Consider the following 26,046-nt stretch of genomic DNA (forward strand, 5'->3'; position numbering starts at 1 on the left):
CTGGTGTTAATTTGTTTGTTGGCTGCTGGAGAGGATGTCCATGTGTTGTGAGGTTAAGGAGTTTTCATCAGGTCTTCTGACTGCTAGGTAATGCTCATGGATGCATTCTACTAGTCTTTTGCCTATCTGTCCTACATAGTGGCTATTACGGTCCTTATAATATATGTTATAGATGATTCCTGCTTTTTTATTCTTTGTTTACTATGTCTTTTTATGTTTGGAGGGCTTTCATTTGTTTATGTGCATGATGCCATGTGGTTATAATAGTCTATTACTTGATACATTTCATCTTTCACTGTGTGAAACTTTCTCATATTTATTCTTCTTATATTCCATATTCCCACTGTAATTCTTCTTTGCAGGGGGAAAAAAAAAAGATTTTTTTCCCCCTGCAGAGTAGCAACAGCAACTAGACATCCTGAAGGCTTTAATCTAGCAACATCATAAACACTATTATTATTGTAAAGGATCCTTAGCTTTTGCTCAAATAGCATGTTGAATACCATCTGACGTGAGGGGCCATCATCCAGCAATGTATAATCAATCACTTTAGCTTGTCTATTCATGTGATTTTCTTTGTAAAAGAGAGGAATGTCTTCCCCTTACTAAAATGATGTTTTAGTATTGTCATTGAAATGATCATCTGCTTCCAGCAAATTCCTATATTGCTGCTATATGGGTGCCAGCTTACTTTAGCTGAGCAGATGGAATTATGTTCACACCTTGTTTTATCCTGCTGGATGTATATTCTCTTGGCATACATATTTGGCATTCTTCCTCATCCTTTCCAGGAATCACACCATCATGATGAGATTGTAAAGCAGAACCTAAGGGGAGATACAGTATATCTCTGTAGACAGTCTATCTGTAGATATTTACACTCACATATTATTTATTTATTCATTTACCAAATTTACATAGCTGCCCATCTCACAGAAAGCAACTCTGGGCAACATAGTAAAATAAAAACAGTTCAAATATAAAACAGTCATTATCTAAAACCATTATGTAATAATTATAAAAACTCATTAAAAATTGTTAAAGCAAAACTAAAAAATAAAGTAATAGGGGAGGAATATTAATAATAAGGGAGATGTCTCATTAGTTCACCTGTCCCCTGAGGTCCCAATGCCTTGGAAGATCTTCAAAAGCTCAGGAGAGATGAGGCCAATCTCATCTCTAGAGGAAGAAGATTCCATAATGCAGACACCATAGCAGAAAAAGTCCAGTGCCTAGGGCTGGCCAAAAATAAAGTTCCCTAGACTATGGAACTCATAACATGCCCATTCTTTTGGATCTTGTGGTACAGGAAGATGAAATCAGGAAGAAGTGGTCCCTCAATATTATTCTTTTGTGTACATTCTTTGTTCTTTTGAATCTTTCCCTGTGACATTTTAGAACTTGTATGAAGTCCAAGTTGGGAAATAATCTCAAAGATCAATAGCTCTGTTGGAATAGGAACATAATCAAATTTCATATAAGAATTTGCAAAAAAGATGATTGACCCTAAAATATATGTTTTAAATAGTAGTTTGGTAGGGCTTGAGATATTAAATCTATGAGGTTTTCCTTGAGGTAAATTAAAAATGTTTCAGATTTTGTACTATTGATTTTGCTTTTAAAAAATGTTAAATCATTATGTGTGGTGAAGTGGACACCGAAAGCATGGATGACCTTTCACTTTTACGTACATAGGAAAAATGAAGGGGAGACCTTGGAGAATTGCAAATTTGTGCTTTCCAGTTGCCTTTTTGAGATCATTTGTGTGTGACAATTTTTCTTAATCATATTCTGTTTATCTCTGAAATATGTCTTCCATATTTGAAGAAACTGCTAAATAACTTTTTCATTGGAAACCAGAGTGGTAGTTATCTTATGTACCCAAACATTTCATACATATTACCCCAATAAAGTCCTTATTAAGAATATCACACTGTATGAATTTGGGCATCACCATCCATATCCTAATTATATTGATAAGTTCACTTAACTTCTTTGTAAACATTTTTCCATGTTGATATTATGGTTTATTGCATAGTCAGCCAGATGTTTAGACTGGATTTGGCATTTTTATCCACCTGTCAAGTTCTTCTGGATGACCTGGGATAGGAAGATATTGATGTTTGTAGTGTTAAAAGTAAACACCTTTTCTTCTAATAATTCTATAGCTGGTTTCTTGGCCAATAGTCCTGACCCATTTTTCCTCAGATGCAGGAACTCCAATACCAAAAGCTGTCCTTGTCGACATGGGTGATGACCAATCCGGTATGGGTTTCTGTAATATGAAATAGCTTATTTCTTTATGCAAGTTACACTCTTTGTCTAGTTCCTCTTGTAAGACCTGTTTGGTATAGTTTAACCTGTGGTATAGCTCTCATCTTCCTCAGAGCACACATACCCCACAACTACATAAAGGTAGGACCTCATTGGAGGTCAATTTTTGTTATGATTCATCACACAATCAGATGTTCAGATTGGATTTGACATTTTTATCCATCTATCAAGGGCCTGGATTAGGCAGATGTGGATGCTTGATGGTGTTATTATTATTATTAATTTGGAAAACATTTATAGAGAAAACAAATGGAGAAAGCTTTTAGGAAAAGAAAAAAAAATGATAATGCTTATTCAAGGTTTGGATTTTAAAAATAACCTGGAATACTCCCTTTATTTTTCATGTTGTTGCTAGCTGACCTTTGCTCATACTATATAATATATTATTTGCATGACCTCTTTCAAATCAAATCCCCCTCCCCTGCTTCCAACTATGCATTTTCTATTAGAGGCCACTACTCTGTATCTCATCCTGTCCTTAAGTGATATTCCCAGCATGAACATGACCTAAGGGAAAATAATATTTCTATTAGCTCTTGAAGGCTAATAAATGCCTTTCCCCCCCTTTTCATTGGAAACGAGGCAGCAGCTGTTGACAGGATATTAGTAAATCAGCAAACACTTGATACACAGTTTTCCAGGAATTCTCCTTAAAAAGAATATCTGGAGAACTCTGATGCCAGATGGGTAAATGTCATAGCTGTTATGCTTCACTACCTTTATCTTCTTTAATGTATCCCACAGGTAAAAACATGATCATGCCTTTGAAATTCATTAAAAGCACTGGGATTTTGTTTGGGTTGAATTTAATCCCTTGATTTTAAAATCGGGAATTATCTTAATGAAACAGCAGCTAATTATTTATCCCAGGGTTAACTGGCTCCTTTTGATCGTTGATGGAAACCCAATTAATGTCTCAGTTAGTTGTTCTCAAGTCCTTTTAAGTAGTAATTTTAACAGCCTATAGCACATCCACAAATAATTCTATAAGCACCAGAGTAAAATACATTTGAATTTCAAAGAATTTACATTAATAAAAGCTTATCAGCTGAGTTCCTTCAATTCATTTTTGTTTCATTGAATAGAAGTGAATTGCTAATACCATTAACCTGAATATAAATGAGTTAGCCAGAATTAAGATACTCAAATAGAGGAGTTTATTATTATTTCTTAAATTCTCAACTCATTAGAGTTTCTACTCCTGAAGAAATAATCATTTTTTATTTTATTTTCCACAGGGACATTGTTGTGCTTTCCACTTCTGGGAAAAATCATTTGCATGAGTGAAGACGAATATAAGTGTCCCAGGATAATGTCTCAATCGCCAGGAGTAGAGGTTTTGTCTTCTGAGCTTTTGGATTTGTGCTGCAGCCCATCCTCACAGAACTACTCTCTAGCAGAGTATGACAGAAGTTCCCTCAAGATGGGCTCCAGCATTGAAAGTCCAAAAGCTCAGAAGACAAAACCTCTAGTTTTGGTGACCGACGCAGATGGAATCCTGCAAACTTAGACAGTTCACAACCCTGGTATTTAATGTACAGTTCTGTCAGAAAGTTCCTTATTGTTGTTACTCCAAATCCTTATTCAACTATATTTTTCTAGTAATCAAAGGAGAAATCTATGCATTTGTGTTAAAAGATGACCTAGAATTGTTTGCTACTTTGATGTGAAGGTGTTGAGAACATAAGCAGGGCCTGCTGGCCTATCTAGTCTGTTCTCACAGTGGCTAACCAATTGCATAAAGAAGCCCTCTAGTATTCCAGAAGATGACTGTCAGAGTCATTGTCACGGCCATCAAGGAAAATAGCCATTGATCCCCATCACTTCCATGAATTGGTCCAGGTTTTTTTCTAAACATAAACATTTTGTGCATGTCACTCTGACTTCAGAATTCGAAAGTTGCAGGAGAAATATTGTAGTAAAAGATGAAAGCTAGACATAAAAATGGATTAGCTAGCTAATACTTAGAAGATAGAAACCACATTCAAATTAACTTTGATGGTTCAGAGAAAAGATGTAAAAATAATGACATTTTTCTCTCTAGTATATCTTCAACCAGGAATTATCTCCTCCATATCTGATGACACTGCCTTGCAATCAGTGTAGTCAAACAGTTGATTGTATTGAATGAACTCCTGACTTTTCAAGATGCTGTTTTTACTCACTTTAGTGTTTTTTAATATATTGTATCAAACATTGATTTTTTTTCCCACCATGGGTTATTGTACAGTTAAAACAGGATGAAGCCTTCTCAAATCTTACTGATTTCTGAGTTAATTTGGTATAAATATATCTGATAACTTTTTCTATTTAAATCAATCACAGAAAGTTACAAAACATGTAAAGTATTTATAAAATTAATTGGGAAAGATTTATGCAATGTAATTAAAACTGTGAGATTGGAGTTAAATCCAGTGATAAAACATTGGATTTGAATTTGAATTTTACCTTGCAAATATAATGTAGAAAATCTTGCATATAAGCTTGAGCTCTCTGGTATAAAAGCAGAATGAAATATATTCAAATGCATGCTATTATGAATTAATAGGTTTTTTTTGGCCTTGACTGTTTTTAAACAGTTATAATGATTAACAATCACTGTTTTCATTTCTTACCACTACCCATATCTTACTACAGGTTTCTTCAGTACTACTCCCATATGTGCAGCATTATTTTCATTGGGTAGATTATGTATGTAACATTATATTATAAAGATTAGGCAGAGTTCTAAATTTGTTCTTTATGATCTGTAATGGAACCAAAATAAATGCTGAAGCTATCAGAAACACAAGCAGAATAAATATATCATATATTCTGTTTATTTGACTGTTACATCATACATTTGTGACTGCTTGTTTATAAATACCTAATCTGAAATGGGTAGTAGAGCAGCGGAAAAAAAATGCAGTTAAACATTAAGGCAGATAAATAAGTCATCAGTCTGCATTAAATTGGCTTTAGGATTTGCTCATTCTAATAGCCAGGCTGAATGAATGCAAATTTTGCAATTTAAAAGCATGCTGCAAGTGCTGCTGGTCTACCTTCTGTGCAAAATCTGAATGGCATCAGTGAAACCACAGACATGTAGGCTGGCGAATAATGATTTCTTCCCTGCTTGGTTGAATATAATAATCTGTGCCATTATAAAACCAAATCAAACATGAGCAATTTAGGATTTTCATTTACCCTGAGAAATAAAACTTGGAGAAGGCATTAGAATTTCTTTTGGAAGGATAGCTTTGGAAAAGGAGGAATTTTGGAGCTTTTACCTCTCCCACATTTGTAAAATCTAACATTAAAATCTGTCCTCATAGCCAATTAAGCCAGAACAAAAAATGCCCACCCATCCTTCCATACATATTAATATTGTGCTGGCCCATTGGTTTCGGTGTCCACTGACCCATTTTTATGGAAGATGAAGCCTACGAGCCAATACTTACAAGTACTAATAATTGTTTTCAATACCTTACTTGGTGGTATTCCTGAGCTGATTTATTTATTTATTCATTAAATTTATATGCCACCGAACTCACCATAAAGTGACTAAAGGAGGCTTAAAGTTAATGAATTAACTGTTTTTAATCTGGGGGGGGGGTGAATTTCCACAGATTGACTTCACAATAGTTGCTTAGAGAATTTGCATTTATTTTTTTAAAAAAACACCCACAAACAAATAACTGAAACTCCTTCAATGCAATTAGCTATATCTGACATCAAGGAATGAGCACGAATGTTAGTACATTAGCCAGCTGTCTCTTGTGGAAGAAGTGCTAATGCATCATAAAGTTACCCCATTTAGTTTGGGGGAAGGACAGTGATCGCTGCTGTAACCTAATAAAACAGCTTTCAATCTGGCTGGATCAAGGGATCGGTGGATGCTAAGAATGCATCCATAAATCTACTTCTTCCACTGAGGTGCCCGGTAATGATGATATAGCTTAGGATAAGCTATTGGGCAAAAAAAGATTTCAGTGCAAGTTGAATACATTCAGCTAGCTTATTGAGGAGTTCAAATTAGGTCAGAAATATATTAAATTGTTGGTATTCATGTTGAATATATTATTACAAAAGTAATTAAAATCTGGAAATGTAAAAAAAAATTAACAGATATGCAGAAAATAAGATGAAGCTAGATCCCCTTCATGAAGTCATTATTTTGGAATAAAAAATTAATCCAATGTGATGAATTTCCTCTTTATACAATCCTGGAAATATGCAGATGTTAAAATTTATCCACAGGAGGGGTCATAGAATCCAATAATGTTACATATGGAGGAGTATGATTGTTTTTATGAAAACAGAAGAAAAGCGTTCAGTTTAATAGTGCTTGCAGTTAAGAATCTTGAGAAAACTGCCTTCCCAAAAACATCTATAAATACTAGCAAATATAGCACTTGTAAAAACATCTATATGCATGCGGCATAAATATTGCAGCAAATAATAGAAGAATGTGTAATCTTTTTTACTTGTAGCCTCTTGGTGGCTTCCTGAAGTACGAGACCTCTTTTAGAATTTGATTTAAACTAAAAAAAACAAAACAAAAAAAAACAGGTATTGGGATTGTGGATATTTTTAAAGGGCTCCCATATTTTCCTTCCATAATTCAAATACTGCAGAAGGTGAGATATGAGTCCAACACACAAGAGGTGGAGCAGATGCCACAAAGCACCGTATCCTTTTCATCATTCTGTACAAACTAAACTAAGCCCAGCTGATCTTGAAGACATTGCCCATCATCTTGTCCAAGTAGTATCTAACTCTGAATGAATGTAATTTTGTCTGAAAAGAATCAACAACCACCAAAAAGATTACTGACTGCTCTTAGTCTGGCTTTGTATTATTCACCAGAGACAGTACATGACTGGTTTTGTCCTATTTAGAACTTTTAAGATATATATAGCCAATTGTTATTCTATGGGGATAAAACTTTCTATTGGGAATTGAATTTATGGACCATTGCATTCTAGATGATTACATACAATACATTAGCTTTAGGAGCTATCCTTGAAAATCATGTAAAACCTTTTGTGTGGGACATGACAAATGTGACATCTGTATATCTCGCTGTGTGTGTTTGTGGGTGTCTAAGAACTTAAAGAAAGGTGGACTTTATAGACCATACTATTTTGATAGATCCTAGTATAGATGAACTTTGAATGGACAGGCTCAGTCTATAAATAACTGCCTTCTTTGTAAAACTTAGTGGTTGCAAGGCTGGTCATTAAGGGGGAAAATTCCTGTCCTGAGATTCCATCTGAGACTCTCTTGGCTTCAAATGATAATGATTATACTGTGAGTTAGAAACAGATACCTCTTAATATAATTTGATATTTCTTGAACAAGCAGCCACTTATTCAGTATTCCTGCCTTGTCTTTCCATCCTCTTTTTGGTTCGTCTCCTGTCAGTGTCCAATGTTTGATGCAAATGACTCTGTTTGGAGCAGCAGTAATCTCATTGGAAAGATGACTCTGAATTAAGATTAGGTTTGAATTGATATTCCTTTTTCCACCAAGATTATTTTAACCATGCAAATAGAAAAAAAGGATCTTGGATTTCTTAAATAAATATGGAATGAAACTTTGACATCTGAATAATACTAAATGGATGTGGTGGTTAACACATCTTTCATAATTGCAATGTCCTGGAGGACAGCCTAGCTGCAAAATTCATCTAGGACTTTGTGTAAAAATATAACAGGAACAGAAAGCAAACTGGGAGTTTGAAAAGCAACTGCTTGATATAGAGATCATAAAGGTATACAAGTGATAATATTATCACTTATTGCATTGCAATTATTCTAATTAATTATTAATGGAACCTGGTTTAATACCTCCAATACCTCTTTGTTTTCAGGGATAATATAGCAGTAATCATTGGTAAGGATATGTTAGATTGAAGGTGTTTAGATTGCCTAGCACTGAAGACTAGTTTTTCTTCTAGGATTTTGTTCTTAGAGAAAGAAAAACATTGTCAGTACAAGCTTATTTCTTTCAATTAAATTGGTGCATTACTATTTTTTTAAAAAAACTTTCATATTATAGGGATATGGACAATATTAGTGTTAGTATTACTAGGGGGAATCATTCTTTGTAAAGCATGAGGTGAGGCCTCAGATGCCAGATTGTTTGGAGGGCAGATAGAGGTTTAATCTCCAGGAAGGAAATTGATTTTTGTGATAAAAAGGTGACAAGACCCAAAATATCTACAGCAGATTGCTATCAGGCGTTTATCAGGTAGTTGAAAGTCTTATTCTGAGATTTACTAAATGATTGCTATGGTTGGAGTTCAACAGCACCTATAGAATTGTAATATTTTAAATCAGTCCAATATAATGTTATGCTATATTCGATATTCTTGGTCATACCTCAATACCTGTGTTGTTGAATCCGATTCTAAGTAGTCTCTTTTAACAAATATTTGTGAAGGTGGACAAGGTTCAGAGAAAGGCAACAAGATCAAGGGGCCACAAAGAAAAGAAAATTATATAAAGAAAGATGAAAGGAATTGGGAATGTGGCAATTTGAGATGAGAAGGAGATTCTTGTATTATATGCTTCAGCTATCTGAAAGATAATTTGTTTCAGTCCTTCCAGTTTTTTGAAGTTTAAGTTGCTCTAAATTGATTCTTTCAAATCTAGCGTCTGTGATTCTAACAAAAGATATGGATCAAACTGGATGGCAGAAATTGATATTAAGAGCCATGGTGGTGCAATGGTTAGAATGTAGTACGGTACTGTAGGCTACTACTGCTGACTGCCACCTGCCAGCAGTTCGGCAGTTTGATTCTCACCAACTCAAGGTTGACCAAGTCTTCCATCTTTCCGAGGTCAGTAAAATGAGGACCCAGATTGTTGGGAACAAGATGCCGACTCTGTAAAACCACTTAGAGAGGGCTATAAGTCTAAGAGCTATTGCTATCACGTTCATTATAATAAATTCATGAAATTTTAAGTAATAACAGCTACTTCCGTGCTATTTTTCAAAGCATATTAGAATATTGTTGCATGTTTATGATGAATGTGTGCTTTTTAATATTTATTTTTTATAAGTCATCTAGATACAGTTTGGAAGTAAGTAATCTATAAAATAAACAAATGTCATCTAATATTTATTTCTGATGTATTCTGATATATTCTTAATAATTACAAAGAAAGGTATAGAGTAGTTGTGGTTATAAATTGGAGTCTTTTGAATTGGAGTCTTTGCTGATAAAACTCTTATTAAATCTTAGACAATATGAGAAGTAAAACATAAAGTTCTTTGTGTTCTACAGCAGTGCTTCCCAGTCTGTGACAACATAGTGTAATCTGTTTAATTAAGTGGATTTTTCCACTCTTGGAATCTAAACAGTGTTTAATTGCTAGGGTACTCATTTTAGTTAGATTAATTTTCATGCCCTAATTTTAGGCTGTAGTTCAGTGAAAAGGATTTTAATATCTGATGTACAAAGAATATCAATAAGGCTTTAAATAATATAAGATTTTCTTTTGTAAGCAGGTCTCACTTAATTTAAGCTATTTCTGGATAACTGTGCATTAAGGTGTTATCTTAAAACACAGTCCTGAGTTTTAAAAAAGTGACAGTTGGTTAGGAAGAGGCAAAAGCTACTTTTGATAGTTGATCTATTTATCAGCAGAATACAGTATAGTGATTTGGTTATAGAACAAATAAGAACAAGAAAGAGAAATGGAGTTCATAAGGCTTCCCTGATTTACTCAATTCACTTAGTTTTTCTGAGTTCAGATAACAGAGTGAACCATAAATTAAATCATGAACTGGATTCATCCAAGATGGTAGGTTAAAATATGATTGCCTAGTTTATGATTTGTTGTGTTGTATGAAATGATGGCATAAAGCCGCCCAGAGTAATTTGCTGAGATGGGCAGCTATAGTATAGTATAGTATAGTATAGTATAGTATAGTATAGTATAGTATAGTATAGTATAGTATAGTATAGTATAGTATAGTATAGTATAGTATAGTATAATTAATATAATATAACCACCAAATTATGCAAAAGGATATGAAAAGTTCCAGCACTGTTCTAGCTAATTGGTTTGCCTACTTCTCTAGTGTTCAGCAAAAGCGATCACAGAGAATTAAAGAGCAATGGTAACTATTAGATGTGCAAAGAATAACCAACTGAAGAAAAGAGGCCATGCAGATAAGGCTAGTGATAAGCAAGGAAATACCTTTTTTCAACTTTGGAATTATAATTAGATATCAGTCTGCAGGAATAATCTCCCATTTCAAGTCTTTTAAAGCAGAGTTCTCCAACTTTTCCAGCTTTGCAGACTGGCCAGGGGGGAGAGGGATGGTTCCCTGTGAGTGGCCAGCCAGCTAGCATGTGTGTGCAGCTCCACATGCACACTCTCATCCGCCCCTTCCGCAGCCTGGTTCCAAACAGTAGTGGGCCACGGCCCAGCAGTTGGGGACCCCTGTTCTAAAGGAGAAATTTCCAAGTTTTTCTACTATGTATCCATATCAGCATGCGAACAGAATAAAGCAACATGCAGGTGGCAGTGCTAAAGAAGCATATTTTACACCGAAAATTGCATAATCAGGTGTATCTAACCCTTTACTGCATTTATGTAGTATATATACCTTTCCTCCAGTCTGTTAATTTTGATTGCACAAAAATCTAATGAGGCTGAATTATACTGAAAGGTAGTGATTGGCTAAAGCCATCCAGTGAAAAATGGAATGGGACTATTTACTGGTCCCTAGACATCTTACATTCTGTGGTGTCTGTTATTTGGTCTCGCTAGCTGTTGTGAATGAGACAACAACTTGGTCTCTTGTCTTCAGTTCTACGTTGTTATGTGCCTATCAGGGGAGGAAGTTATTTTTGCACATGCCATGTTTTTTACTACATAATTTCATAGAAATTCTTCATGCTTTTCTAGAAGCACAATAGAAAACAGAAATAGAAACACATTTCTCTCTATGTGCTTGTCTGTCTATGTATGTATCAATGTATGTGTATCTAGGAATGTGTTTATGTATGTGGAGATACACATTACATAAATATAGAAATATGTTTGTATGTTTACAACTAATATTTTGCTTTTCTTTCTGAAGGATTTCTATGAAACTATGTAGTATTCCACCACTACCCCCACCCCCATGGTTGTTATAGATAAAATTTGCCTATGTAAGAACATACAAATATCATGGGCCTTCTATTGACTGCTAACTCAGCATCATCCTGGCCTTGATCTGCCCTGCAACCTCTAGTATTTCACACTGGAAAGTTTATTACATGCCAGGGAAAACATGGATTTATATAGCATTTTAAACTCATTTCATAGAAAAGCATTTATTTTGTCACTTTTCAGCAGTTCGTCCATAAAATCCAGTCACCAGTGTGTAACATAGAATAAAGCCAAGGAAAAGTCATTGTTTCTCATTGTTCAGAATGACTTATTTTATATTAACATGCAAATCTTATTACAGAAGCATTCAGATGTTCTTGCTTTTTGTTGAAGTACTTGACAAATTTGACAAATATTACCTTCACCACCAAATCTTATTTTTTTCTTTATTTGTGTTAAGAATATTAAAAATGAGATGTACATTCTACAAATAAAGACATCTGCCAGGCCACCTCTCTATTTTGTAGCCTATAAGATTACGTGTCCCTTGGTTCTCTGAATCAAATTTTTCCAGTTGTTCCAGTGCAGTACATAAATTAGTACAAACCAGCTATTTTAGAACAGTGAATTGCAAAGAAGAAGTAGTCAGCCAAAGTACCTAGAACAAGGGTAGGCAACCTTGGCTCTTTTATGACTTGTGGACTTCAACTCCCAGAATTCCTGAGCCGGTTGGGAGTTGAAGTCCATGAGTCATAAAAGAGCCAAGGTTGCCTACCCCTGACCTAGAAGGTACCAGGTTGATCTAGTAAAGTTCTAAAGGCAAAGCAACAAACAGTTGATGTTGCTTTTCAATTCTATTCTATTCTATTCTATTCTATTCTATTCTATTCTATTCTATTCTATTCTATTCTATTCTATTCTATTCTAATAGAATAGAATAGAATAGAATAGAATAGAATAGAATAGAATAGAATAGAACTGGAAGGGACCTTGGAGGTCTTCTAGTCCAGCCCCCTGCTCAAGCAGGAGATCCTATACCATTTCATACAAGTGACTGTCTAGACTCTAGTCTCTTCTTAAAAACCTCCAGTGATGGAGCACCCATGATTTCTGAAGGCAAGCTGTTCCACTGGTTAATTGTCCTCATTTTTAGGAAGTTTCTCCTTAATTCCAGGTTACTTCTCTCTTTGGTCCGTTTCCAACCACTGTTTCTTGTCTTTCCCTCTGGTGCTTTGGATAATAGTTTGATGCCCTCTTCTCTGTGGCAGCCCCTCAAATACTGGAATACTGCTATCATGTCATCCCTGTTTCTTCTTTTCTTTAGACTAGCCAAACCCAAGTCCTGCAGCCTTTGTTTATATGTTTTAGTCTCCAGGCCTTTGATCATTTTAGTTGCTCTTCTCTGAATTTGGTTTCACTCCACTCAGCTTATGTTCATTCCCTCAAAGATTTGAACCTTTAAATCAAGAGCAGGAAAAATTCAGAACCAGTGTTTCAGTACAAGGATCCCATAAAAGAGAAATAATATTAGTCTACCATCAGTTAGGTTAAACGTACTCCCGTTGCTCTTGTCCCACTCACTCTGCAGGTAAAATGAGTAGGGGAAGAACTTTAACATTTATTTTCATGAAATCAATATCAAATATAACCAAGTTGAAGGCACCCAAGCTTCACTTAGCTCTACAGTCATTGATGCAGCACCTCCCAGCAATTTTCTCCCCAAGATGGCATCTAATGGGGCTCAGCCATAAAATCTGAACAATGTGATTCCAATGTGCTTGATAATATAATGCTTTTGAAATAATTGTTTTTCATTTAATTTTTAGCTTAAATGGTTCTGATTGTTTTATTGATAATAGTTTTGTTATATTTATTTTCTGCCCTAAAATTGCTCTTTTGGGGATCAAAATTCAAATTTGTTTATAGTTACCATTAAAAAGAATTCATGTATACAAATGAGAAATGCTAAATAATATGAAAATGTTTGGTTACTCTATGTACAAAGGCTTTCACATGAATGTGATTCCTATTACATTGACAGTCTTGCTTCTATGTAAATATTTATTATACTGTTGTATACATTGTACACAAGAAGCTGTTTTCCCTGCCAATATTCATACTGTGTATGTTGCCATTGAAGGAGGGGCTGCTTGTTTGGTGAAGCACTGCAAGTAGTTCTCCTTGACGCAGCTCCATTCCTGCTCATTTTGGGATAAAGGGTAACTAAGTCCAGTTTAACTTATATTTAGATAGTGACAAGAAAAGTCAAATACTCTTGTAGCCTGTGCATCAACTGAATATAGCTTCTTTAAACAGGAACCAAAAGGAACTTGAGGAGAACATGAAAATCTGTTTGGCTGCATTGTTGGGAAAGAAAGAAAAGGAGAACATTATTTGCATGTTAAGATAAATAGTTGCTCTTCATTTAATGTCCATGTAGAAGTCTTTCTTTTTTGTTTAAAGCATAAGAATTCAATATTATCATTACTGTATTGCTAATTCCGATGTGCCTGGAAATTCTGGATCAATAACAAACTAAATTGAGATCTTTGAATTATAGCTTCCGCCAGCGAGATTCAAGGGATTGACTGCTCATGATGTAGGAGACTCATTTTTATGCAGCATGTTCATAAATGCTGCTGTTTGAGGAAAAAAAATCACTGAAACATTTTACATGAAGTTCAATTATATATAAAGTCCTTTGACCTCTTTTACTTCAGTGCTTTTTTCACATAGAGAAGAGGGGAGACATTTTTTAAAATGCCTGCAACAGCCATTTTAGACTTTTTCAAAAATTTATAATGAAGTTGGTTGAATATTCATGACTGTACCCAAGAAAATCACTACTCTGGAAAAAAATGTCTTTGCATTGCATAAAGTACCTAGTATTTAATATATTCATATATAGGAACATTTAACATGACCGAGATTACCACAAAGGATTTGATGTCCCTATTTGCACATGTCTCCCCTCATCCCAAGTCATTTTCTTTACAGAAAACAAATATTATAGCAATTTGTATAGTGGAACTAAGTAAGTTCATCTTAAAAACTACATTTTGATTATCAATATGGGAGGAAAATCAGATTTCTAGGAAGTAATTTTACTTTTTTACATTTCTGTTTAGCGCCTCGTTGAAGCTGCAGAAGAAGCTCACCTGAAACATAAATTTGATGCTGATTTACAGGTAAGAAAAATCTGACTTTAGCAATTATAATCAAAAGGTTCTGTTTCATGAATTGCTACCACTATTCATAGCAATAGAGTAGAACCTATAAAAGAACTGTTGGTAAAGAATGGAAATGCCTTTTCTTAATAGAATCCAAACCATGGTCATTTTAAAATTGCTGTTGTAAAGAAGTGATTAAACAATAGCAATATGATGTTTATTAAAGTGACAGAATATTCTTTTAAAAAGTTGTTTTTCAAAATATTTGATGGTAAATAAACTCAAAAGCAATATAAATCCTACTAGAAGTTCAATAAGTTGAAAGGACTAGGTAATAATACATTATAAAAGCCTATGGGAAGACATAAGCAGGAAATGAATTATAAGCATCCTGATGCTTCTGCTATGGAAATCATATAAGCTGCTGTAACAAATATCCATTGGGATTTGCTTAATTTCCAAGAATTTACCCACTGATGTATAGCAAATTCCAAATTGTTATAGCAAGTTCCATCATTTAACTATTGACTATATTTTTTTAAAAAAGTATTAGTTTTATCTGAATTGAGGACAGATATCCAGTTTGGCTATCTTAATTTTCTAACTATTATAAGAGAAAAGGAAAAAATAAGTAAAATTCATTTTCTATATATCACTACATATCTCTACTTATCACATATTTTTTTGTAGCTGGGCATCAGTGGCTGTGTAAGGAAAAGCATGGCATTTCTGGAGAGAAAAAAAATAAGGTTGTCAATTTGTCCAAATTTCAACAGGTGAAGGAGAAATTCTTCTATAAAGAGCAGGACTCCCATTTACTGGTGAGAGTGTGGAATGGGACAATTTGCCATGGCCAATTTGTCACGGCCATCTCACTGTGGCCATTTTGCTAAAGCCAACTCGCCATAGCCATCTCACTGTGGCTAACTTGCCATGGGACAACACGCTATGGCCAACTTGCCATTGGCAATTTCATGTGGAATAATTCAATGTGATTAATGTTATCTGCCACTGTTTGTTCAACATTATTTCTGTTTTAATCAGCACCTCTGACTAAAAAAAAGCTAATGGGAAAAGGTCTTTCATAGGATTGAATGAAGGCTAGGAAAGCAGAGAAATTTGAAGCTGCTGATGAGATAATTTTACAAAAAATATCACTTTTATAGTCAACCCTTAGCCAACTCAGCTAAAGAGCTAAAAACAAGACTACTTAACATCTATCATGATAATTCCTTCAAAATTCTCTTCTCCATTGAAATAATTTCTCTGTTAAGTTCTGTTTTATCAAAATGAATTAAATACTGGTAGCAAAATTATGCAGGAGAATTTACCTGCCTTATTTCTTGTTGCATTAAAAAGCCTGATTTGTTTATGTAATTTGCTTCAGTGTTTTGTAGATTTGTTTTCTCCTTTTTTCCTAGCTCCATAATGTTTTTCTTCTGATGCATATTGACTAGATCTTTATACATTATCTCAGGTCTTTTGCAGCATATGTTTGCACAAAAATAGTGTTGGTTTTATTTCCAGATTATAGCACAGTGTATTTATATGAACGGGTTGCAGTGTATACTATGACCAAGATAGTGCAAAAGTTTAAAATTAAACACATAGAAATAATGTTTTCAAATATATTTAAAAGATCTATGATGAAGACAGAATTTAAATATAGCTCAAATATCCATTTCCCTTTTAGTATAATTTAAAGTATTATTAAAGTTTACAATAAAAAGGATAGTATCTGTAATTTTAATATTCCACTCTATTTTTTTTAATGGCCAGAAGAATTGATTGCCCAAATCAAGCAAAAGCATTGTTATATAATTCATGATTTAAGATGCCTTTTTCCAGAATTTGCACATATCTTAAATTTTTATGTTTTTAAAAGTGTTGAGTTCTTTTAAATTAAAAGCCATTTGAGTTGGCAGCATTAGCAGCACAATCTAATATCTGACAGAGGCCTTATTGTTTATTGTTGTCATGGGCCATTAAACTAATCAATTGTTAATCTTGATTTCGGCAATCTCACTGCCACTCTTCAAAGAAATTGAGGTGGCTCTTTATTAAAACACAACAACAGCAAGGCTTATAATGCCTTCTGCTCAATGGAAAGTAATGATTGGGCTCCTTTACTTTGGAAGGGAATTTATAAAATTGGTAGTGCATTCAAGGAAAGACAAAACTCCATCTTTCCTTTTACAGACAGCATTGTAAAATCTGATTCAAAATATCTTAGATGTTTTGTTCTGTGTAAAAGGACTTGTTTTTCAACCTTCAGCCCTTTTAAATTTCATTTGTGGTATTTTATTTTTTTAAAATCTTTGTAAAGTGGCCGAAAAGGCTATTTTCTTTGTTTTGTCTTACACATGTCTCCTTCCCTCTGCAGCTTGCTGATTGGGAAAGGCCTGAGGGTGAATTTTCTTTCTCTTGAAATTAATTAGAGTAGGGAAATAGGAAGGGTGCAGACCAGTAGTGAGATAGGGATATACACACCCTGATTAGGTAGCAATAAGCCATAAGTCTGTTTTCTATCCAACAGTCTATCAATAAATTTGCCTAGAATTTCTTTCAGAACAACTATTTTTGCCATTTTCTGTGATGAAATAATACTCATGGGCAATGCTTTTTTTCTAAAAAAAAAAAAAAAAAAAAAGGTGCCGGAACTCATACACATCATACAACCCGCCTTGCCTACCTTACAAGGTTCCATCCAAAAAAGGTGCCTGAACTCCGTTCCGGGCGTTCTATGAGAAAAAAAAGCCCTGCTCATGGGAATTAGTCCACTATAAGTAGTAGTATATTGAAGGAGATTGTTTGTTCCCTATTACTACACTGTAAGGAGTTAATCCAATTCTGGACACGACAATTTCTATGAAATAGAAATCTAAGTACAGAAATATTTATGTGGAATGTTTGTTTTACAGATCTGGTAACATCCACATGACCTGCTATGATTTGTTCTCTAGTAAACATTATGTAGATGTGGATGCCAACCCCCCCCCTTTTTTATAAAAATGGACTTTTGATTCTTTACAATGTAATTCTTAAATTTAGCTCACTCCAAATAGACTGGAAATTTGATTCTCAGATTTTCTCTCACTTGCATCCTGGTGTTTCTAACAAGGTTGGGAGAAGGCTGCAGGGAGAGCTCCCCCTGCTGATGTTGTATGTCATCATGCATCTGATTAGCACTGTAGTGTGAAAGATTAAGCTTGACTCAGAAACTTTATTTGACAGTAAGTTCCATGTTCTTACTTCAGAGTAAATTAATACAAATAGAATTGGTCTTCAGTTGTGTTTGGAAGGAATTCATCTATTTATTGTTGGAAAATTACAGAGAATAAAAGATAGAATAATGAATAATTATTTATCTACAGTCACTTTATAGCTTCATCTTTCTTTTCTGGTGTTTGGATCTTTTCAGTCAGTTTCAATCTATAAGTGTGTGTGTGTGTGTGTGTGTGTATAAAAATTTGAGAATGTTCATACTGAGTTCTCCAGAAAAAAAATATTTAAACTAGAATAAAAAACATAAAAACAACAGTTTTAAAACAATACAACATTGAACATTACTGGGTCTTGGAATTTTTTCCCAACACTTCTTGATTGATTAGGTGCCATCCAGTTAGTGTCAACTTTTAGCACCAGATAGATACATTTTTCTTCACTGTGATCCACTTGTTTTTCAGATTTACCAACGAATTCAGAATTACCAATGAATTTGTCCACTTGGTTCCTCCTCATCTTCTTTTTCCTTGACCCTTTCTCAGCATTAGAGCCTTTTCCAGAGACCTTGGTCTTTGCATAAATGTATCTGAAGTAAGATAATTGAAGCTGTCTAGTCTGTCTAGTCTATTGCAAATTTTATGATATCTGTTGTTAGCATTGGCTCACATACTGTTCAAACAATTAATTAATCATTGAAATTTTGCAATTATTTCTGATAAAACCATATCCCAGATAGAATGTTTGATTATTGTAGTTCTTCTCAAATAAATTGAGGTTGTATCAGTACATGGTGCATTGTGTCCTGCATTTTTACATCATTACAATTGTGGAGATTTAAAAAAAAAACATTGAATTTCTTTTAATTACAATATGATAAATAACAATGCTGCTTTTGTTAGAAAAATGAAATTACTGTTCATTTCTCTGCTCCATTCCAGAGCTATTCAAGCATGCCCTTCTTAATTCAATTAATATATTTGAAAGTAAATTAATTAATAAGCAGTTTATTATTCTGGCATTTACATAAAGCACACTTTAATTATTCCTCCACGGTTTTTTTAAGGATAGTGTCCCATCTGAAAACAGAGAGAAAATTATATACATTCTGAAACAAGGCAGAAGGAATGAGAGAAAATGCTGAATCACTGAAAAAAAATTCATACAAATCAATAGAATGAAAAAATATTGTTCAGTTTGAACCATATCTTGGGATCTATCTGTTCCCTGTTGATAAGAACTTTTCAAACCCTCATTTTGATTCTTGATTTGATCTGTGAACTCTGAGAGTTTTACTGCCCTTCTTTAAAATCTGCATCTGGAAGTTTTGAAGGGGAAGATTTATTTATTTAATTAACACATTTATATGACTGTCCATCTCACAAAAAGCAACTCTGGGAGACATACAATTGAATAAAGCAGAAAATAAATAAAAACAATCCTTATGAAAAAGATAGAGAAATATTCAGATAAAAATATTATAAAACATTATTTTAAATATACAAACCCCACAAAAAGAGCAAGAATATAAATCACAGTGGAGTCATCTAAAAATGTCTCTGGCTCCTCAAACCCTCCTGAAGCCTGATGACATAACCAGATCTTTAGGGACTTCCCTATGGGCAGGGAAGGAGCATGTCTAACTTCAGGGAGGAGAATGTTCCACAAGAAGGGTGCCACAGCAGAGAAGGCCCACCTTCTAGGAACCACCAAATGTAAGTCCCTGGCTGATGGATCCTGTAACATGCCTTCCCTACCAGATCAAATGAGGTGGGCTTGTGTACGATTCTTATTTGCAAGAATGATCCTAAGCATGTCCTGCCAAATGTACAAATTCCCCTTTCAATCTTCCTTGAACTTTGTTATCATGAACAACATGAACTTAACCATGATGTGGAAGTTGGGTGCATCCTGCAATGTGGGGATCTTTCAATGAATACATGGGGGATTGTTTTTAATGTATTTGGTTCTAACAACAACAACAATAATAATAATAATAAAGTTGGAAGGGACTTTGAAGGTCATCTAGTCCAATCCCCTGCTCAGGCAGGAAATCCTATACCATTTCAGACAAATGGCTGTCTAGTCTCTTCTTAAAAACTTCCAGTTTTGGAGCATTCACCGCTTCTGGAGGCAGGTTGTTCCACTGGTTAATTGTTCTAGCTGTCAGGAAGTTTCTCCTTAGTTCTAGGTTGCTTCTTTCCTTGATTAGTTTCCATCCATTGCTTCTTGTCCTGCCTTTGGAAAATAGCTTGACTCCCTCTTCTTTGTCGCAGCCCTTGAGATATTGGAACACTGCTATCATGTCCCCCCTTGTCTTTCTCTTCATTAAACTAGACATACCCAATTCCAGCAGCTGTTCTTATATGCTTTAGCCTCCAGTCCCCTTTGTTGCTCTTCTGTGTACACTTTCTAGAGTTTCAACATCTTTTTTACATTGTGGTGACCAAAACTGGATGCAGTATTCCAAGTGTGGCCTTACCAAGGCATTGTAAAATGGTATTAATACTTCACATGATCTTGATTCTGTCCTCTGTTAATGCAGCCTAGCACTGTGTTGGCCTTTTTGGCAGCTGCAGCACACTACTGGCTCATATTTAAGTAATTGTCCACTAGGACTCCGAGGTTCCTCTCACAGTTATTACTATTGAGCAAGGTATACTATACTATACATTTGGTTTTTCTTGCCTCTTTGTTAGATAGTGCCCAGTGTTCAAGTCTGTCCAGATCCTCCTTTATCTTAAAGCCTGTCTTCTGGAGTGTTGGCTATTCCTGCCAGCTTGGTATCATCTACAAATTCGATGAGTTCCCCATCTATCCCCTTGTCCAAATGGTTGATGAAGATGTTGAAGAGCACTAGGCTCAGAACAGAGCCCTGGGGCACCCACTACACACTTCCCTCCATGTAGATGCGGTTCCATTGAGGACCACACGCTGAGTACGGCTGCTCAGCCGGCTATGGATCCATCTTGTGGTGATGCTGTCTAACCCACATTTTTCTATATTATCAAATAGTAGGTTATAATCTACTTTATCAAATGCCTTACTGAAGTCCAAGTAAATTACATCCACAGCATTCCTCTGATCCACTAATTTTGTCACTTGGTCAAAGAATGCAATAAGATTTGTCTGGCATGATCTGTTTTAGACAAACATATGTTGGCTTTTAGTAATGACTTTGTTTGCCTCTAGGTGTTTGCTGATTCATTGTTTGATTATCTTTTCCAGAATTTTCCCAGGTATTGAGGTCAGGCTGATAGGTCTGGAATTTCCTGGGTCCATTTTCCCCCCTTTTTTGAAGATGGGAACTACATCAGCTCTTTTCCAGTCCTCCAGTAGTTCCCCAGTGCTCCAGGATCTTTGAAAAATATAGTTCAGTGGTTCTGAGATCACATCTGCCAGTTCCTTGAGAACCTTGGGGTGTAATCCATCTGGTCCTGGTGATTTGAACTCGTCTAGGCTGGACAGGTGCTCAGTTACCATTTTCTTGCCTATCTTAACTTGTGTTTCTATTCTGTTTTTTTTGACACTATTTTTGGTAGGTTGGTCTGTTTTTTCCCTTTGTGTAAAGACAGATGCAAAAAAGAAGTTAAATAGTTCTGCTTTCTCCCTGTTGCTCGTCACTTTCTTGCCACTTTTACCCACTAATGGACCAATCATTGCCTTCACTTTTTTCTTGTTTTTTACATGTTGAAAGAAGCTTTTTTTGTTATTTTTGACTTTGGTCGCAAGCCTTAGTTCATTTTGAGCCTTAGCTTTCCTCACTTCATCTTTGCAGGCTCAGGCTATTTGCTGATATTCTGACTTAGTTATGTGCCCCTCTTTCCACTTTCTATACTTGTCCTTTTTATCTTTCAATTTATCATGCTGGTTTCTTTTGAAAGCTGTTATTTTTCCTCTTTATTGTTATTGTTCTAGAGTGGGCTTTTATTATCTCACTTTTCAAAATTTCCCAAGCTTCTTGAGTTGTTTTCCCCTTGAGGATTCTCATCCATGGAATCCTTCCCAAGCCCTGTCTAAGTTTATTGAAATTAGCTCTCTTAAAGTCCAAGACTCTAGTCTGACTGTGTTCTATTGCTTGTGCTTCCATAATGTTGAATTCCAATATTGCATGATCGCTTCCTCCCAAAGTTCCTGTGGCTTCAACACCTTCTATCATTTCATCTCTGTTAGTGAGAATTAGAACCAAAATGGCTAATCCCCTAGTTCCCTTCTCTACTTTTTGGGAGACAAAGTTGTCTGCTAGGTTTTCAAGGAATCTGTTTGATCTTCCACTTGGTGTAAAGTTTGTCTCCCAGTTGATGTCAGGGTAGTTAAAGTCCCTCATTACTATTGTGATGTGCTTCCTACATATCTTAGTTAGCTGACTAGCAAAAAGTTCATTATTATTGTTTTAATATAGTTATTATGTTGTTTTATTTTTGATTGGGAGCCATCCAATGTTTGTTATAAGATGGTGCTTTATAAATATTTAAATAAATAAGTAATTTTCAAATAAAATTTGATATATGAAGAACTAGTGGTGACATAAAACCACGGTAGTTGTACTGATCTTGAAAAAAGCTAAACATTTGGATAAGAGATACCAAATTTGTAAGCTGAAAAAAACCCATGTAAGAAAGCGATACTGCATCATTTCATGTTGTTGCTAAAAAACAAAAAACAAAATCTGAATGTATCTGTCTGGTCTCCAGAAATTAAACTAGATTCAAAGGAAAGTTTACCTTGACTACCAGTTGCTATTCTGCTGCACTAGATATATGCCAACTTTCTCTTCTGTAGGATCAAAGTGTTTCCTTGGCAAATCTGCCAAATTAAATGATTAAGCTGTTCTAAAATGTTCATCAGTAATAATTAGATGTAACACAAAAAATGAGACTTAGAAAATAGCAAATATGTTAACATACTGGGCATACCTGCATGTATTTTTTTCTCTCAGTTTATTCTAACTTTATTAATGTACAGATTTCAAGAAATCTTAATGTAATCCTGAGTGCTTAAGGTATGTGTGTTTCTTTGTTTGTTTGTTGTATGGAAAGAATTGTTCCCATAGCTTCTTTTTTTGAAGCTCCTGAACAATACCTTGAAACTTAACAGCAAATGTAAATTAGTGTGTTGACTTTCTACTTTATTTTTTTCCTAAAATATTAAACAGTGCCTTAATGCAAATTAATATTTCAATCACAGTTTTCTGTATTTCAGTAGAAATCAGAAACCTTAACAGTAATTAAAATTACATACAGCCACTGTAATTCACATTTTCTTTTCATGCATATCTTAACTGCTAATATTAATAAAGTCCTTTCACTGTTCATTGACAATTGATGTAATTATATAGTCATAAATACTAATGTCAATTAACATGTTGCCTGTGATGATAGATCTTTAATGGAATGAATGTAGTTGAAATATCATTACCATCATTATGGAAGAGCATCATCATAATAAAAATGTGAATTGTAAACAAAAAAATCCAACCATGTTAGTTAATAGCCTCGAGTTACTTATCATCCCTGCTGTTATTTAATATTGATTAAGTGGCATCTTTATATTATGTGTTGTATGACACCATTCCCCCCCAAACTGATTCTCATTACGAATGACTTCTTGAAGGTCATTTCATACAGAATGCAGTTGTATGACATCCTCTTCTCTGTGGCTGACAGAGTTAGAGTTAGGATTAATATGTACAGGTACTAGAATACTACAGGTATTCTTAGTGTTTGTTTTGCTTGGTTGTGTTACTTCCCATCCCATGTTTGGCTTATGGTTGTTCATTCATGCACACACAGCCTCTTGAGGCCCATGGGTCTTGTAGCTCCTTTCTGCTTTCTACCTGGGTTTTCCAGGTAGAGCATACAAGCCACCCCCCCAATGAACAGTGAAAAAATAGCAACAAAGGAACAAAGACCCAGTGAATTCAAAGTGGCAGCAAAATTTTACTGGTTACAATGTACATTTATCCCCCATCACCCACCCACACAGTCACTCAAACACACAATCACTCAAACACACACATATCCCATTTACCAATATCCTTTGCACCTAGGCAGCAAGGCATTAGCTAAAACTGTTTCTCAGTCTTTTCAGCTTTAAGGTGAGTGGACCTCAGCTTCCAGCATGCTTCACGCATCTAAGGGTTACTTAGGGTTACTTAGTAACTCACGTTACTAAGGGTCAGAAAAAATGAGCTAGATGATGGGATGTAGGATCACTCAAAGATTGCGAGGGTTTAAAGAATCCTTTTATTCCCCCAAAGTTCTTTCCTTGTGGAATCACAAGTCTGATAACTGTCAGTGGTATCTAGGGGATTCTGTGTCCTCCTTGCAAGGTCTCCTTTGTCTGTAGTAACATTTCTCCTTTGACCTTTAGCAAGTTGTTTTCTTCTTATCTACCTCCCACAAGGATCTTTTGGACAAGATTCCTGGTTTTTGTCTTCTTTGCAGATGTCTTCCGTATTTTCAGATTATGGTATCTTCAGAGTCTCACAGTTGCATACTTCCTTTTTTTTGCATTGCACTTTTCTGTTTCTCAGAAAGGTTTCAAGATTTGGTATGATGAAGGGGGTTGTTTTTGAACCAGCTTGTCACAGATGCTGAAACTGTTAGGACCCAGAGGGAGTCACTGGCCCAAGGTCACCTAGCTAGTTTCCTTGCCTAAAAGCAGATTGGCCCTGGGTTTTCCTGCTGTAGTCCAGCTCCTTAATCATGACATCATGCTGACTCTTTGAATACCTGTAATACCATGTTTACATTTTCATGCCAATGTCTTATTTGCCTCTGGAAACTTACCCAGGCAAGAGATAATCTTCATTTATTTTACCATCTCAGCTAAGGAGATGTTTAATTTACAGGATTGCCTAATTCAGAAATTAGAAAACAAATCCAAAATTCAATAGACAAAGTGATATACAGTAAGCAAGAATAATTAATTTATAATGACATCATCATCATTAGTAAAAGTAATATTTCAAGTATTTAACTACAATAATGTTATTTAAATATATAAAACAATCATGTTTCGATAAGGCAGTGCATAGAAAATCAGATAAAAATGCTACTATTTATAGGATTTGGAACTATAAAACAATGCTAAAAGCAATACTGAAATGTTTATATAAATACTGAAATATTTAATGCTACAGTTATGAATAGAAAAAAGGTAGACTGAAAAAAAACCCCTCCAATTTTAAAAGACAGACTGAAGGCAAATTTTAATTGTGGTAAGAGAACATTCCACAACTGGAGATCAGTGATGAAGGATAATTGTTTAACAAGAGTTGTATTAACAATGTGAATTGTATTCAAAATACAACTGCAACTAGTTCAGATCTTTCTATATTGGATTGAAAAGATCCTTAACCTCTTTTGAAGTTCAAGATATTGAAGGATTGTTGCAGCAAATTATCAGGTTTTTTTGTTTTTCATTTATCTGATTTGGAAAGACCTTGGCTAAATTTGAGGAGTACAACCTAAAATAGGACCCTGTGAATCTCTTTTCTGTGGATCAAGGAGTTTTCCTTTCTTTTCTTTTCTTTTCCTTTAATAAGTACTTTATCTCATACAAGCTTGTAACTCAGAAAAAGCAAGGGGTTTTCTTTTTTTAACCAATGAAGCTATAAAGCAGTCAAAAGGCAAGATTACAATTAAACTTGTACAGCACCTGAATAAACAGCATCTTGATAAGTAGCTGATGACTGCATGTAAACAACATATGATCAGGTGCAGCACAATTAAGGAACTAACTTGAAGGAACTGATAAGCTGACTGCCAAGATCTCCATTAAAGGAAACCAGAAGTATAAGATATCTGGGTTTCTGGGTTTGAAATTGAGAATGATCTTGATCTTGATCTTGAGAGGTAGACTGCTCCTTATAGAGATAATGGAAAGAAACAAAGCTAGAAGGTCATTGGCATATGGATAGCATTTAATTTAAAATTTCCAGATGACCTCTTCAGATTTAATTGTTTCATGTGTACATAATTATCATTGATTCAAAAAACTGAATCACATTGGTTATTCAGATTGATTTGAATCAGATCAAATCGACTATTCAAATTGATTGATCAGGCTGTTGTACCCCTGTTGTCCTGTTGTGAACGATCACATCATTTTATAGATGGTGCCCCAAAAATTCTGTGTCTAGAGAAAAGCTGGTGGTAACCTAATGAATGAGAAATGATGGAGCTCTTTTTTTTATGAAATTTGTTTTTTTGCAGAAAGGT

General features: G+C 34.8%; 1 protein-coding gene across 1 annotated transcript in view; it reads left to right on the forward strand.

Annotated features, from left to right (window-relative positions):
- The window catches only part of LOC120301001 (voltage-dependent calcium channel subunit alpha-2/delta-3), a 405,499-nt gene that overhangs the window by 44,294 nt on the left and 335,159 nt on the right, over positions 1-26,046 (forward strand). Inside the window, exon 3 of the mRNA XM_039327628.1 lies at positions 14,558-14,617. Coding sequence (XP_039183562.1) covers positions 14,558-14,617 — 60 coding nt within the window. The remainder of the gene's footprint in view (positions 1-14,557; positions 14,618-26,046) is intronic.

The sequence above is a fragment of the Crotalus tigris genome, unplaced genomic scaffold (assembly GCF_016545835.1).
Source record: "Crotalus tigris isolate CLP2741 ecotype Arizona unplaced genomic scaffold, ASM1654583v1 scf7180000024362.2655971311:6658466, whole genome shotgun sequence".
NCBI classification, from domain to species: domain Eukaryota; kingdom Metazoa; phylum Chordata; class Lepidosauria; order Squamata; family Viperidae; genus Crotalus; species Crotalus tigris.